This window comes from Engystomops pustulosus, chromosome 5 (genome assembly GCF_040894005.1).
Source record: "Engystomops pustulosus chromosome 5, aEngPut4.maternal, whole genome shotgun sequence".
Taxonomy (NCBI): domain Eukaryota; kingdom Metazoa; phylum Chordata; class Amphibia; order Anura; family Leptodactylidae; genus Engystomops; species Engystomops pustulosus.
Genome location: NC_092415.1, coordinates 156,822,613 through 156,839,302, shown reverse-complemented (window position 1 = coordinate 156,839,302; position 16,690 = coordinate 156,822,613). Strand labels below are relative to the sequence as shown.

At 41.6% G+C, this 16,690-nt stretch overlaps 1 protein-coding gene across 3 annotated transcripts in view; it reads right to left on the bottom strand.

The window, feature by feature from the left end:
* TRIM71 (tripartite motif containing 71) overlaps window positions 1-2,123 on the bottom strand; it is a 39,100-nt gene extending 36,977 nt beyond the window's left edge. For all 3 annotated transcript variants that reach the window (XM_072153553.1, XM_072153554.1, XM_072153555.1), the window contains exon 1: window positions 778-2,123. In XM_072153553.1, the coding sequence (XP_072009654.1) occupies window positions 778-1,560 (783 nt within the window). In that variant the 5' untranslated portion in view covers window positions 1,561-2,123. The remainder of the gene's footprint in view (window positions 1-777) is intronic.
* Window positions 2,124-16,690: the final 14,567 nt, after the last annotated feature.

Genomic DNA, 16,690 nt, shown 5'->3' with positions numbered 1-16,690 from the left:
CAACCACGCCCACCCCCATAACATACAAAACGTAAATCTCACCACGGGAGCGGGGACCTGATTACATCTACTCTTTAGATACATATCAAACCACTGCATATCCTGGAAAATGGGGAGATTATTTAGCTCTCCAATTTCTACATGGATTTTTACAGCACTTCCAGCCATGATGCCACCGCCTGGGCCACACACATACAAGCTCTCCACAACAATACGGAATAAATTACTCCATTATCTAAATAGGAGGGGGTGCACTGTAACAAATTCAACTCTGCTGTGAACAATATAAAGAACTGCCTCCCTCCACGGTATTATAGCTAGAAATCTGCACATCAACAAATTAAAGTGTGATGATAACATAAGGGAAAACAACAACTAAACTTAATTAGAGATAAAGAGGAAAAAAAAACCACACACACACACACACACACACACACACACAGGAGCCTGTTGATATGAAATGTGACAACTTACTGGATAATAGAATTGCATCAAAGCAACTTGAGGGTTAAAGGGGCAATGGATGGAACCAAAAATCAGCAATTCCAACCAATGCACATTTATATACACACACATTGTGTGACCAGACATTTCAGGACCAGTCAGTAAGGACTACAGTGGACTGGATGGAAAGTCTAGTGTGAACTGTGCCTGACACATTACTGGTGTTGGGGGGAGATTATTTTGACACTTTTCTTGCCACTTTGGAAATCTTTTCAACAATGCTCCAAGCAAACATTAGACAATGATGTATACAAGCCGTGCGGCAGGACTCACCTCCTCGTCGTGCTGCTGGCAGTAGGAGAGCCTCTCTGGGTACACGGGCAGGATGGAGAAGGCGCTGCCCTGGAAGGGGGACGAGGTAGAGGAGGATGAGGTAGTGGCAGCGCTGGATGCTGCTGAGTTGCAGGGGGAGGCAGTGCCGCTGATGCAGCCCGGGGCAGCCCTGCTCCCGGGGAACCTCTCTATGAAGTGGTCCTTGGTGAGGCGCACCCTCTGGTGTGCCCGCAGGCAGTTGTCGCACAGGTTCTCCTGGCAGTCCAGGCAGTGGGAGCTGGCACCATTCCCCTCGTCACAGGACGAGCAGCGCGGCTCGGGCTGGCAGGGGGGCGCCCGGCGGAGGAGACTGGACGAGGAGCACGAAGCGGAGCGGGGCCGCGGCTGCCTCCTGCCCCCCGCACGGCTGCCATTGCTCTGCGGCTCGTCGGCGGCTCCCACTACGGCGTCCAGCAAGTTACTGAGGTGCAGGAAGGTGGAGGAGGGCAGGGCGTCCATGCCAGCCTCAGACATGAGCACCTTGTGGTCACACACGGGGCAGTGCAGCTGCAGGGAGTCCCCGGGGCTCCGGTGCCCCTCTAGGCACTGCCTGCAGAAGGCATGGAGACAGGGCAGGACGTGCAGCCGGCGGGTGCTGCTGCCACCGCCGCTACTGCTGCTGCTGCTCGAGGCTTGTGAGGAGGACGACGACGAGCTGGACGAGGAGATGGGGGCAGAGGACACGCACATCTCCTTACACAGCGGGCACAGCTGGAAGTCTGCCGCCTCGGGAAACGAAGCCATGGACGCGGAGGAGCGGCTCAGCCTACAGCATGTCCCCGGGATGTTACAAGTTTCCCAGTAGCGGCAGCGGAGCCCCCGGCAGTCAGACACACCCCCCTGTGCCAGAGCTCAGATACTCATCCCACCACTCCATAGTCTGTTTACACACGAATCCGGACTTGTGTCCGATCTGATCGCTTCTTCAATCCGATCGCTGAGGTATAATATGCGGCTGGCGACAGTTGCCCGGGGCTCCCCTCCATGTGTCGTGGTGCGCTCCCCCGGGACAAGCGTCACATGTTGGTCTTCCGGACCATACAGGGGGCAGGAGGGGGGACGCGATGAGTGGACCGAGCTCTAGCCTTAGACGTGCGCTCTGGAGATCACTATCCTGCGCTTTAATGATTAGGAGAGCGCCGCTCACTTCCGCCAGAACAGTGAGGGGTGGGCGGAGGAGGGGAGGGCAGCGCACAACAACAGGAAACACTACTGCCACCTACTACACACCACAAAGGGCTGGGGTCTGCGCCGCGGCTCCTGCCGTGCCCCCTGGAGGCTCTCTAGTAGCCGACACTTATGCGGGAGGCGGAGGGAGCTACCTGCCGCCCCCTGCCTGTCCCACATGGACCGCTCCGGCATCACAGAGAGGAGCTCGTGATGTGCACACGGACACTATACGGACTCCACACGAGCTGTTCACAGCTGTTTTGGCGCAACCTTTTTTTGTGATATAAAAAAACTCTTACGACCCCATTCACACATTTATTTTCAGTATTTATAAAAAAAAAATAAAAAAATACCACATATAGTCCCTAAAGAGATAAAACTGTAATGGAAGCATATGCTGCTCTTCCATGTTAATAATCTACTTCTATTTTTTTTTTCATTTGTAGATATGGAGGCTGTGTTCACATGGTGCGCTTTGAGACAGACAACGGATCTGTGACCAATTAGACATGCTTGTGCAGTGCTGTGTAATCTGTGTGCGCTATATAAATAAAGAATTATTATTATTATTATAGTGAAAAAATAAGCCAACTTGAAATCACCCATTGAAAACAATGGCCCAGATTTATTAAAGCCCCTGCGCCAGTTTTCTGTCGGACTTTGCACATGTATTTAAGAAGTGTCCAAGAAACATTTGTGCCGCACGCTGCACTATACCCCACTTGAAACAAAATTCTGCACTGAAGAGGGCGTTCTGGTGCGACTCCCCCCCCCCCCCCCAAAAAAAAAAAAAAAAAAAAAAGGTGCACTCTGCCGGAGCAGTGCAGGGGGCACCAGATTCATGAAGAACTGGCACCACAGATCATGAATACGGTGCCCACTGCATACTACACAGGTAAATGGCACATAGTGCACTTTGCATTGTTTTTAGTAAATGTGGTCCAATGGCTTTGAAAAGCATACATGGAAATCACTGAACCACAGGTGTAAAAAACAACGCCAATGTGAAAGAGCCCTAAACCTTCATAGTAGTATCATAGTATATAAGGCTGGAAAAAGACGCAAGTCCATCAAGTCCGACCTTGAAACCACAGCGTGTGAATGAGCCCATAGAAAGACATGGGGATGTGTGCAGCTATCGAAACAATGGCCCACATTCATGAAAAACAAGCCTGTGAAGTGTGCAGAGTGCGCAAGATTCAGGAATTGTGGCACCTGTTCTTCATAAATCTGGCGCACCCTGCACTGCTTCAACAGTGCAGCTCTAACATGGAGCGTGCAACACAATTCTGTCAAACATTGCTTGATAAATGTGGCGCACGGCTGTGTACCGGTACACCCCTTTCAGTGCAAAAATGTAATCCCACGATCACAATATAAGAGAAGGTTTTTACAGGGGCACAATGTGGAGGTGCAAGGAGCTGAAGACATCTTGCTGCTAAAGCACTTAGGTCTTTGCTGGAATAAGGCGTAATACAATTGTGCACCTGATGGAGCAGAGTGATCATCCATTGCTAGATGACACCTTCGCCTGTGTGTGATCAGTGTTGTAGTCACTAAGTTATTATCTAGTTTTGGAGACAACCCTCACACCATTTAGTGTTAATGACTACGAGCCAGAAGGGGTGCGGTTGTTACCTATTGTTATTATCTTTGTCGGCATTTATTTATAGATTTGTCGGATAATTTAAGTCTTTATTCACACAATATATAATTTAATATAAATAATATGTATTTAATCTTTTGGTGTCCGATGTGTGAAAAAATAGTGCATATCCTATATTTTATAAGGTTCTGGTTTCACAGAATTGATCCACCTTCGAAGTAAATGGGTCAATGAAAAAACAGACCCTGCACTGCTCAATTCTAGTCTGTGCACAATCAAACATCAACACGTTTGTCTGAATATAGCTTCTATAAAGGATATAGTAAAGCTCAGGGGTAGGTAGTTACATCTACGTATTACATATATGTGACATCACTGTGTGCAATTATCCCTATATGTCCAATTACAACCCCCATGTGTAAACTAATAAAAGTATTTTATTACACACCATGTATAGGTATTGCATAGCTGGGCAATCCCTTTGAGAGTTTTTTGTAAATAACCCCCCTGAAGTAGTTAGGAGAAATATTAGCAGCCAAAATAACCCTCACAACTGATAATGTAGTGTCCCTGCATATATCACAAAAAAATTTCTCCTGCAAATCTCAAAAATATGTTTTCCCTGTATATAAAAGGACACCCATTAATTAATTAGAAGACAAAGTGATTCCTTAATTGCATTATGTACAGGGACCCATTAATTAATTATATTATATATAGTGCCCCTGAGTTAATCTTATTACATTCTGGTGACCCCTAAAATAATATATAATATACAACACCCTTGAATTAATCCTATCATATTCAATGCATTCAAATATTATTATTAGTGACCTTCAATTTTTTTACTATACGCGGTGGTACCCTGAGTAATTTAAAGTAATTATAATATAATATTATATAGTTTTCTCCCATTAAATTATATACAGTGCCCCTCCCAATTAAATACACTCCTTCATTACATATAGTGCTCACTAGAAAATGATATTATGTATAATACTCCAGCTAATTATATATTGTGTCCCTAATAAATTATATCATATATTATGACCCTTCTAATTTATTATATGGCCCCCAAAATAGATACAGGCGGTCCCCTACTTAAGAACACTCGACTTACATACGACCCCTAGTTACAAACGGACCACTGGATATTGGTAATTTATTGTACTTTAGTCCTAGGCTACAATGATCAGCTGTAACAGTTATTAAATGTGTCTGTAATGAAGCATTAGTGTTAATATTGATTCTTATGACAACCCAACATTTTTAAAATCCAATTGTCACAGAGACCAAAAAAGTTCTGGCTGGGATTACAATGATAAAATATATAGTTCCGACTTACATACAAATTCAACTTAACCCCTTATCACCGACACTAGTTTTCAGCTCAATGACCAAATCTGACATGTCTCACAATAATTGGTTATAACTTTGGAACGCTTTAACATATCTCTGTGATTTTGAGATAGTTTTCTCGTGACACATTGTACTTCATGTTAGTTATAAAATTTAAGTGATAAGTTTTGCGTTTCGTTCTGAAAAAAAGTGAAAATTTGGCAAAAGTTTGTAAAAATTCTTCATTTTCCAAGTTTGAAATGTTCTGGTTTCCAGACAAGATGTAAAACTACCCAAAAAGTTTGATAATTAACATTTACGGAATACCTGCTTTATGTTGGGATGATATTTTATGCTTCCGGTCATTTTTCTAGGATGTTATGAGGGGCAGAACTTTTAGGTGCGATTTTTCTTATTTACATGAAAATTGCCAAAACTCACATTTTGAGGGACAACTCAGCTTCCAAGTGACTTTGAGAGGCCTAAATAATAGTAAAACCCCATAAAATACCCCACTATAGAAAGTTCACCCCTCAACATATGTAAAACAACTTAAGTCTATTAACCCTTTAAGTGTTTCACATGGGTTAAAAAATATGGACCTGCGATTTAGAAACTATAGAATTTTTTTGGAAAATACATTCATTTAGGCCAAAACTGACATTTTCAGAATAAATTAATAAATTAAATGATGAAACGCACTGCAACGTTTGATGCCCAATTCCTCCCCAGTTTACTGATACCCCATATGTGGTGGTAAACTGCTGTACGGGCGCACGGCCGAGTATAGAATGAATGGAGGCGCCATTCACAGCAGATTTGTATTGTCACTTTGTACGACCTACAAATTATTTTTTTTGTTAAAGCGAACGTATGAGGTCTTATTATGTACGGGATGAGATACAATGTATAGATAATTTATTTTGGGAGTCTAAAGCTAATTCATGAGATTTTATTAACTATTTCAAGGGGGACACAAACAAAATCATCAATTTTTATTTTGAATTGTTAGCATTTTTTTCCCCCCGCTCACCGTAACGCAAAAATAATATTTTATCTTTATTCTCTGGTTCACTACGATTGCGGTGTTTTTACTATTGACAACTTTTCAGGGCCATAACTTCTTTATTTTTCTGTTGTCAGATCTGGTTGAGGGCTTATTTTTTGCGAAAACAGTTGTTCTTTTCAGTCGTATCATATTAGGGAACGTAACTTTTTTTGATCACTTTTTAGAACATTTTTTGTGATGGTGTTTGATGGAAAATTGTATATTATGGGTTTTTCGAGTTTTTTTTTTACGTAGTTCACTGAGCGGGTTCAATATTGATTTATATTTATTGTACAGATTAATACGGACGCAGTGATACCAAATATGTACGTGTTTTTGTGTTTTATTTATTTTATTTGCATTTTATGTGCTACTGGGGAGATTATGGGACTTTTATTTTATTTATTTATTTAATTATATTATAAAAAAATTTTATTTATTTTTTTTTAACTTTTTTTACATTTTCTACTTCTTGGCTTGAATAAGCGATCATCCGATCGCTTATTCAAGCCTTTACACTGCAATACACTTGTATTGCAGTGTATAGTGTAAGTAACTGAGCATGCTGAGCATGCTCAGTTACACACAGCCGGGTCCTGCCAGGAGGCGGAACCCAGCACAGAGAGGAGCCGACAGCCCCGGGTCACTCGTCGGAACCCGGGGCTGAGGCAGGAGGGATCGGATCCCCCGGTAAGCTCACCGGGGGGGTCCGATCCACGGGGGACACACTTGCACGTGTGTAAGAGGTTAAACACCCGGGATCGGAGTTTTTCCGATCCCGGGTGTTAGTGCCGGGTCTGGGCTGTGATATCACAGCCCGACACCGGCACCAGTGAGACCCTGTGTCCCGAAATCTTCTGACGCGCCGCTGTAGAAAGGCGTAGGCGTCAGAAGAAGTACCCTTAATGACCGCCGTAAAAAGACGATACAGCGGTCATTAAGGGGTTAAGAACAAACCTACAGACCCTATCTTGTATGTAATCCGGGGACTGCCTGTATTTATACAATGCAACCACTTGCCAACACTCCAAAAAACTCTATTTTCGGTTCTGCCATTATGCTTCTGCTAAGTGGTGTAGGCAGAAGTGCAGAACTCCAGAATGCCCTGTGTGACACACCCTGCAGCACTGTTCTCACCTTTAATTGTATCTGTGTCCAGATACAGTTGATTATTTTGGCCTAAGACCCACAGTAATAGTACTTAAGTAATAGGGCCTCAATAGGAACTATGTGACTCCTGTAACTACGCCGCTGAGCTACACTATTTCTGTAATACCTAAAATTAAGAAAACAGCAAAGCTCACTCTGCAATGCTGTTTTTTTCAGTATGGTTTAAAAAAAAAACATGTTACAGCACGGTTTTGCTATTTCGGTAGCTCCTTGGCTGAGGGAAGAAGCTGCATTTTGCTGTCTTAGCCTAATTCCCCTATGTAGGAGACTAAATTCATATATAAAACAGAATTAAGGTTGTGATTCTGATGAGGCTGATTAGTGCCACCTAGTGGCCTTTTATCCAACACATTGGGGGAAATTCAGGCTGCGAGACAACACTAGTCCTGTGCTGCCCTAAATTCATCATTGTAATAATGAATCTGTCGCAGCATAAGACTGTTGAATTCTACTTTTAGACATGCTTTAAGCAGTTCTAAACAGTCTACCACAATTTGGCGCTCCCTCCTTTATTTTTTGGCACACAGGCTAATTCCAATATGGCCACCTCCCCTTTCTCCAAAATCATGTCTCTTTCACAAGGCTCCCTTTGACAGATGAGTCACAAAAAGGACAATAGATGGTCTAAAACCCTTCATAATTGTGTCAGAAGGCATTTTTTGCACAAATCCATCATTTTCTGGTGCAGGAGAAATAGTTAATTCCCCTCATTGATGTTGGTAGGAACCATTAGGGCTTGTCACAGCACTATATTTGGTTAAAAAGGTCATAATGAATAAGGTAATAATAGCTAAACTTGATATCATGAATAATGTGTACAAAGTATACAGACCACCCCAATTAAATTATATACAACATCCACAATCTAGTTAAAATAGAACCCGTATATTCCCCACTTAGTTTACAGCCCCTCTCTAGTTTAATTATCTAGAGCCCTCATTAAAATGCAGTTTTCAGTGTACAGTCCCCTCTAGTTCAATTAAATGTCTGCCCCATATACAGATCCACCCCAGATATAATTATATAAAGCCCCCTATATACAGATCCTCCCCAGGATCTACTATACATTTACTATAACCTGCATTCATGCATTCAATACTGCTATTCTACGGCAAAACCTCTAGTATATCCACTGCAACATGAACCAGCTTTTGATAAATTCATCCATGATATTTAAATAGGAACCAAAGAAGAAACCTTCTCTATATGAAATCTTATGCTGCATGGTGCTCAGCCACTTATTACTGATTACATTTGTGATGTATTGTTGTAATCCACTGATATTAGGGTCTTCAGAAGTTATTGTGCCTTTATCCTGGGTGGGAGTTTATGATATAATGGGGCACATTTATTTACCCGGTCCAGTCGCAATCCCGTGGTGCGTTGTCCAACGAGGCTTCGGGTCTGCCGGGATTCACGAAGGTCGTGCGCCCAATATCCAGCAGGTGTCGCTGCTGCGCCGGGGTCCGCCGGAGTTTACCTTCTTCTTCCTGGTGCATGTAAGTGCTGATCTTGCGACACAATTATTTTTTAACTTCTGCGGTTTTTCTGAATGCGTAGAGTTGTCCGACGGCCACGCCCCCCATCTCTGTCACGATGCGCCACAATCCGATCATGTGCGCCAAAACCCGGGGCAATTCAGCGCAAAACATTGCAAATCGGAAATATTCTGGAAAACCCGACGGAATCGCGGCCGCAGGACCCTTAGTAAATGTGCCCCAATGTGTATTAATCATCAGTAATATGTGATTCATCTATACCTTTAACCATCAATATCTTCATTTTCCAAGCATCGGATGCTGTATTGTAACTGTATTCTTCTTCCTACAGAGGAGACAGCTCAAGAATTCCACTTTGGATGTGGGAAAAAGTGATGATAGATTGCTTCTTTCTGCGTGATGCATGGTAGAGATGACACATTACATCATAGAAGCTCTGTCACGTGTGAAACAAGTAACTTTTAACTCCTCAGCAGGGAAGCTGGCACAGTAGTTCTGTATTTTTGGACTTTCGTACTGAATGTTCTACATGAGTGATATAAGAGTAGGAAGATACCGTAATAGGCATACATTTGCTAAGGGTTCATATGTCTGTGTTACACACGTTAGCTAATAATAGCTGCTGCTAAACGGAGTATCTTAGAATAGACTTTACATATAGCAAAACTTGCGTGGGATCTACTGCCAGAAACAGTTTCCTCTGGAAGCTGCACAGCCCTTCACGAGGAACAGAAAATGTATCTCATCTACGATTGACGTGTACAGAAATAATGCAAGTTGTGGTGTGCACACTCCACTGTATGTCTATATATTTTTCACGTAAAAAAAAAAAAGTACAGAAAGTAAACCTCCGGCAATACACTATATATTTTCTGTAGAAGTCACTGTGGGAAATTTTTAATTAGGCTGACTCCTTGCGATAGTTCTATAACTGTCTTTGGAGCATTTATTAATGTGGTGTTGGCCCTTTAATAAATCTCTCTGGGATTTTTTTTTAATAATCGTAGTGTAAAATAATCACAACAGCACATATGCCAGGAGGTGAGTGGAGTGACCTTGCAATTTTTTGGGGATTATTTAAAAAAATAAAAAAATCATAAATCTGGCGTTGCACTAGAAGTGGTTCTATGTTTAAGCCACTACCACTGAGTGGCGGGAAAATGTCCTTGTGATTTTTTTACTCAAAAGTGATGAATCTCCCCCATTGTCCATTTTACCAAAATTTATGTTGGTAAAATAGATGTTTAGATCTTGCCTGCAAATTATGAGGGGCATTCCACCTTTCGGTGGAGTTTCCACAAGCCACACACATTTGTGGGACCCTAGATATTCCGAGAAATATTTCAATAATTCTGGACTGTTCTGAGGCTTGTGATAGGGATTTTTATGCAGGGCCCCAACAGCCCTCTTGACTTTTGTAAGGTGAGTCCTAATTAACCCTTTGAGGGAGGATGAGATAGCTGCCGGCAGCGAGATGACAGATGCACTCAAATCCAACTGTTTATTTCAAAAAACCCCAGCTGTATTTTAATACAGAGAAATCAGCATTTGGGTGTTGTATGAAAGGAGATAAGGCACTTAGATTCCATTGGACATCAGCACATTCTGGGAAAAAAGTTAATTAATTGTGCTCAGAGACCTTGTACACAGATATTGTTTATACTAAGAAGAAGATAAGTGGACTCCAGAATCATAATATAATCAAGGACAGACTGGCTTCTCATTAAATGTCAAAGGGCATTAGCTGACAGGCGAGCAAACAGGTTACATAAAATGAAGTTTGAATCATGACATTAACTTGACAATGGTCAGGGAACATGGCCGCTGTATCTAAGATGGCGGACAGTAGTCAAGATGGCGTCCGAATCAGTGCGATCTCCTGAACACTTGTTATTAGGTATGAGCCAGATCAACATTAACCAATTGCTAGTATTATCTGTTTAAATGTCGCCGGTAAAGTAGCGGGCAACAATTAAGTTAATCTCCTGAATGAGCTGCAGCATTTACATGCTGGTAATGCTGCATGCCGCCAATTTTGTGGTGGACTGGTGCTCCCACAGTCGGACTGGGCTACCTGAGGCTCACTAGTGAAATTGAAATTTGGGGGCCCACCTACTACTACATAGAAATATTCAGCGATGATGGAATTGCTCGGCACTGGCAGGATAGTTGGTGAAATGAAGGATTACTAATTCCCTTCTCCTTCAATTTCCACTAGTGCATGGCTCTTGGTTTGTGTACAGGGGTGATGTTATCTCAGGTCATTAGTGTTAGGGTTGGTTTAAGAATTACCACTTGTTTTATGGGCTTTTTACTGGTGACTGGGCTGTGGTTAGGGCTGTAAGTGTAAGCACTGCACACCTACTGCACGTACTAATAAGAAAATGCTGAAAACCTTTACAAGAAATGATATTCCAGCATGGATAAAATTAACTCTTAATCCATGTATTAAGGAGCACCAACATTTTTACTTTTAAACTGTCCTACACTTCTGTACAACACCCATCAGTAATGCAGGACAGTTTGAAAGTTGAGAAGTCAATCACAATGGAGGGGGATTGCTGAGCCAGACTTTCACATTTAGTTTCTGCCTCCCTGACTATGTGGTGCTCCTTAACACACGGATTAAAATTTTATTTTTTCCACGCTGCAAATCAGGACTTAACCCACAGATAACAATAGTCTTCTCCAGTCTCTACAAGTGATGATAGATTATAGCAGTATAACCTTATATGTGATGTCTGGGAGTACAGACAGATCAACATCTGGTTCCCCCCAAGTAAAAATTATCACTTCCCTACAACAAACAGTCCTAGGTAACGCAGTCCTATTCCATTTACAAAACGCATGTGTTAACATTGTGTTAACGAATACATGTGGTAACATGTGCTAACACATTTGTTTTGTAAACAACATGTTAACAGCTATATAATCAGGCAAATCTCCTCTTCTCAGCTGCTCTGGTATATTTGAAAATGCATGCGTCACTGCCACGTGAACGCACCCTCAAAACAAACCATTTAAACTCACAAATATCCAATGCAAAAAGAAAGAGGGCCTTCAACCCTCCCCCACCCCACATCAATATACAGTCCCATGTAAAAGGAATCACTCCTGAGTCCAACTAAATTACACTTCTCAAACATATTGGTCAATGTAACAGTATCTGCACATGTATTACATACAGATTTGATTTTGCAGCATTATGCAGTATATCCGCAGCAGAATACAGTAGTAGTAGTAGTACACTGCAGTCTTTTGATCTGCAGCAAATAAGTGACGTCACTTATTTCTGTGAATCCTCTTCCCCGCTGGAAAATGATGGCATATAAAATGCATCAGAAACCAGACTATTTTGGACAGTTTCCAAGGCTTGCTACATATGCCTAAAACACCAGCACTTCTTTTATCCAACACAACATACAGTCCCATGTAAAATACTGCAATTCTTTCTCTTCAGCCCCCAATTTAAAGCCCAATCTAAAAATATCATTATGCAGGCTCTTTGCGATAGTTCTCTGTTTGCCTTTGGAGCTCTGCTGCTTTTCAGATTTATGAAAGTGGCATTGGCCCTTTAATAAATCTCTCTGTTTTTTTATTTTTTATTTTAAATAATAATAAGTAAGTAGAGTAAAATAATTGCAACAGCACATATGCCACTATTACTTATTGGTGGGAAAAGACTTCAAAAAATCTCAAAAAACCCTTTGTGGTTTATTTTCCATTTTTTTACACCAAAAATGTCCTTCCTGACATTTCTCATTTTGTCTCTTTATCGACAAAATACAAACCCATGTTATGTGTCACTTCTCTCCCTTTAGCCCTCCACACACACAGTCCCATGTAAACTACATAACCGCTGCCTCTTTGGCAACCACAGACATGCAGTTCCCAGGGCCGGCGCTATGGGTAGGCAAAGGTGGCAATTGCCCAGGGCCCCCAGGGGGAAAGGGGAGAATCTCTTCTTTCAAATGAATCTTGAATTTTGTTTCTAGGTGCTATGGATCCAGAGATATTCAGGTTTAAAGTGAGAATATCAGGTGCCATTTTTATATATAAATATCACTTCCGACGGCAGTTTAACAGTTAATATCTCCGTTTTTCTGCATTTTAGAAACACAAATTTAGATTCATATAAAAGAGGAGACTCTCTTCTTTCATAGGAAAAAAGAAGTGAGGTTCTATGAGTCACAGAACCAGAGTTACAGCCCCCTGAAGTGTCTCCCCCATCTCCAGATTCTTAGCCATCAGGCTGCAGGGAGTATTAGCTGCACACAGGAGCTGCTGCACCTCACAGATAATGGCAATAGTCACTTTATATGTTACTACATTTTGAGAAGGGATAATATCAACTAATATTCATGTTTTTAACCCTTCTCTATGCAAATCTAAGAACACACTTTGGGCCACATGTATCAATCGTTTTTCTCTGTTGTTTTTGCGCCTTTTCATTCAGGCGCACCATTTTTTGTGTGACTAAATGCGACTAAATGCTAGCTGCACAGCAAAGAATAACCAGCTTTCCCTCATTTATCCTAGCAATCCAGATGTTTTGATGCGCCTAATGATATTCATCACTTGCGACTTTTCATTTAGGCGCAAAAACGGGCGCAAAAACACTCCAGCCCGGAGCTGCCGTTAACTGAGAAGAAAGCACTGAGCCCCTTTGCAGAGCAGCTCATTTCTAGCAGCAAAGATCAGCCAGACACTGCAGACACTAGAACAGATCATACAGACATGAGATACTCTGCAGACAGGAGCTGCAGACTCTATTTACACTTCATCACCTTCTATTTACAAAACATTCTGCAGAATCCTGAGCTCACAGCAAGAGAGAAGAGAACTTTACAGAATGTTGCACATAGTACTGACAAGTGTCCCCTGTGTAATTGTGCACAGTATCACCAGTGCATAGCTCCCAACCGTCCCGATTTTGACGGGACTTTCCCGTTTTTTGTACCCCTGCCCCGCGTCACGGGCAGCTATGATATTGTCACGGATTTCCCCCCCAGGTCCCGCTGCTGTGTCCGCATAGTAAATACTTTGAAAGCCTGAACTCACAGTACAGAATGGCTTCTACAGACATCGGGAGGGAATCCTTTTCAGAGAAGTGTCGGGCTTAGCGCAGAGCAGGGACCACGTCATCAGCTTCAGATCTGTCCATATATGGTCACTGCATCTCCTAGGGTTCCCCAGAGCAGACATCGGGCAGGGAATCCTTTTCAGAGAAGTGTCGGCTTAGTGGAGAGAGCAGGGACCACGTCATCAGGTCAGATCTCTATCTGTCCATATATGGTCTCCAGGTCTTCCCCAGACACAAGCTCTTTATATAATTAAATTAAATAAAGTTTTGGCCAGGCTGAGATTCGAACCTGGGACCCTGTGCACCATAGACAGGAGCTTAACTAACTGAGCTATAAGCCCAGTGATACAGAGCTGGGGATTTCTGGTAAGTAAGACATGTTATCTGCCATTTACACTGTGACACAGACTAATGCACTGATATATAGAGAGGGATCTTCTCAGAGATTATTATTGTAATTATTGAGACTATTATTATTATTATTATTATAAATTTTATTATTATGGAGATGATTATTAATAATGGTAAAAATAATAATAATCATCTCAATAATAATAATAATAATAATAATAATAGTCTCAATAATTACAATAATCTGAGAAGATCCCTCCCTATATACCAAGGCAGTATATAGTTCTTAGTTACCAAAATTCTCCACTTGTTAATCACTGAGGTTATAGCTCAGTGGGTTGAGGCGCTGTGTTATTATTGTACATGGACACTGCAGGTTCTGGGTTCAAATCCCAATGAGGATAATTTTTTTTTTTTTTTAAATTATGATTTTTATTATTTTTAATATGGCTAAAATTTGGGGCGTGGCCAGGGAGTGATTGGGGGTGTGGCTTAGGGGGATCGCCGCGGCACGCTACGCGTGCCGCCATTTTGTCCCTCTTTCCTTTTCCCAAATGTTGGGAGGTATGCCAGTGTGTCTGAGGGGGATACTGTACAGAATTACAGGGGTGCAGCAGGAGACCAGCACTGGGGGATCCCCTCCAGGAGAAGCCCCTGCTGAGGAGGTCACTGGGTGCTGGGTGTCACACACCTGGGTGCTGCTGTGTTATCTTCATTCTGGGCTGTGGGAGAAGCAGAGAGGAGCTTGTAGCAGGATCACATGTAAGTGCCTGAATCTAACATTACGCCTTAACTGCGCCAAAATTGCGCCTAAACTGTGTTAAAGTGAAGTGATTAATAAGAGGCAGAAAATATACTTATCACAGATGGTTGTAGCTTGTGATAATTCTGGCAAAACAGTGCGCCAGAATTTAGGCGCAACTACTACACCTAGGCGCACAAAAGTGATACATGTGGCCCTTTCTCTCTTATTCCCTTTTATTTTGTGATAGTTTTTTTTTGTTGGGAAAATTGACTGATACGATGAACATTCGATCCTCTTCGCCTAATGTGACTACACCGCGACCAGAACATGTCCATAAAGCCATATGTAACACCAAAAACACACACATGTCCTGGAATAAAGTTTTTATTTCCCATCATCCTCCATTATTTACACCTATGTTATGACATTCTCACTCTCATTCTTATGAAGCGTGGAGGGTTCTGTTATTGTGCGGATAATACATTGGCGACATCTAAAAGTGACTTTTATTATCTCATTAGCTTGGTTTATGGATATATAGTTATTTATTTGGGTTACCATTGTGTAAGGAACAGACAATGATAGATCTGTGTGAATTTTCTGCAGTTCCCTTTGCTGCATATTTTGGTGAATATCCACATGTGGGGTCTGTATGATCTCCTCACAACTTACTGTTTTAGGAAAGTAGATTTTCTTTATATAAGTATCTGGATTTGTACATATTTTAGAGGAAATTTTGAATGTTAATTGCCAAATGCATCGCCTGGTTGTCTGCTTTCAAAATTCTATAGGTTTTATGGCGCCTTTACTTTTTATTCTGTTTTATTGATATATTTTGCAGGTTGTGACTGTCTAAAAATGTCTAGCTGAAAAGCAGATATCTAGTTATTACAGCTTTTGTGATATTATGTGGATTTATTCATGTGAACATATCAATAGGGCACATTTGTGAACTCTACAAATGTCCATGTATTACATTTAGGAGATGTGAAGGTAAACATTTTCTGTTTGGATCAAATTTTTTGCCATCAAAGTCAAATTTTAAGTATTTTTAATATGTTTCAATTTGAATCAAAATTGCATGGAGGCGCCAATTTCTATAAAATCCTTGATGCAATTTTGAAAATGGGGCAAGTGTCTGCTTTCAGAAAATATTGGTCCCCCTCCCCAATGGGCCTCACAGTCTAATCAACCTACCAGTAATTTTTTGGAGTGTGGGAGGAAACCGGAGGACCCGGAGGAAACCCACGCAGACACAGAGAGAACATACAAAATCTTTGCAGATGTTGACCAGTGCTGCAAGGCTGTAGTGCTAATCACGGAGCCACCATGCTGCCCATAAATCTCCCTATCATCTATCTATCTCCTATAAAATTCTCCCATATTACAGTTTGTTTTACCATACTAAAAGAGCCTCTTCCTGACTGTGACTGGTCATAAAATAGTTTTATTTTGGGGCCCCACTTTTAGTTTTGCCCAGGGCCCCACTTTCTCTAGAACCGGCCCTGGCAGTTCCATGTAAAATTTTGTTCAGTTGCATATAATTAATATTAATTACATATTATACTAAATTTTAATAACCAACTTGAATACTTATTTGTGGAGATTTATCAGAAGTGTCTCAGATCGCAACTGTTCTAGTTGCCCATGGCATCCAATTAGAGCTCTGGTTTCATTTTACCACAACTGTTTATGAAATTAAAGCTAAGCTCTGATTGGTTTCCATGATCAACAAGAACAACAGATTTACCTCACTTTTGATAAATCACCTCCAATGATTATCTTTATACCCTTTTAACTTAACTTATGCCCTTTCAAGCCACAGTATATATCATTGACTTCATTTATCAAATCTGTTTCTAGT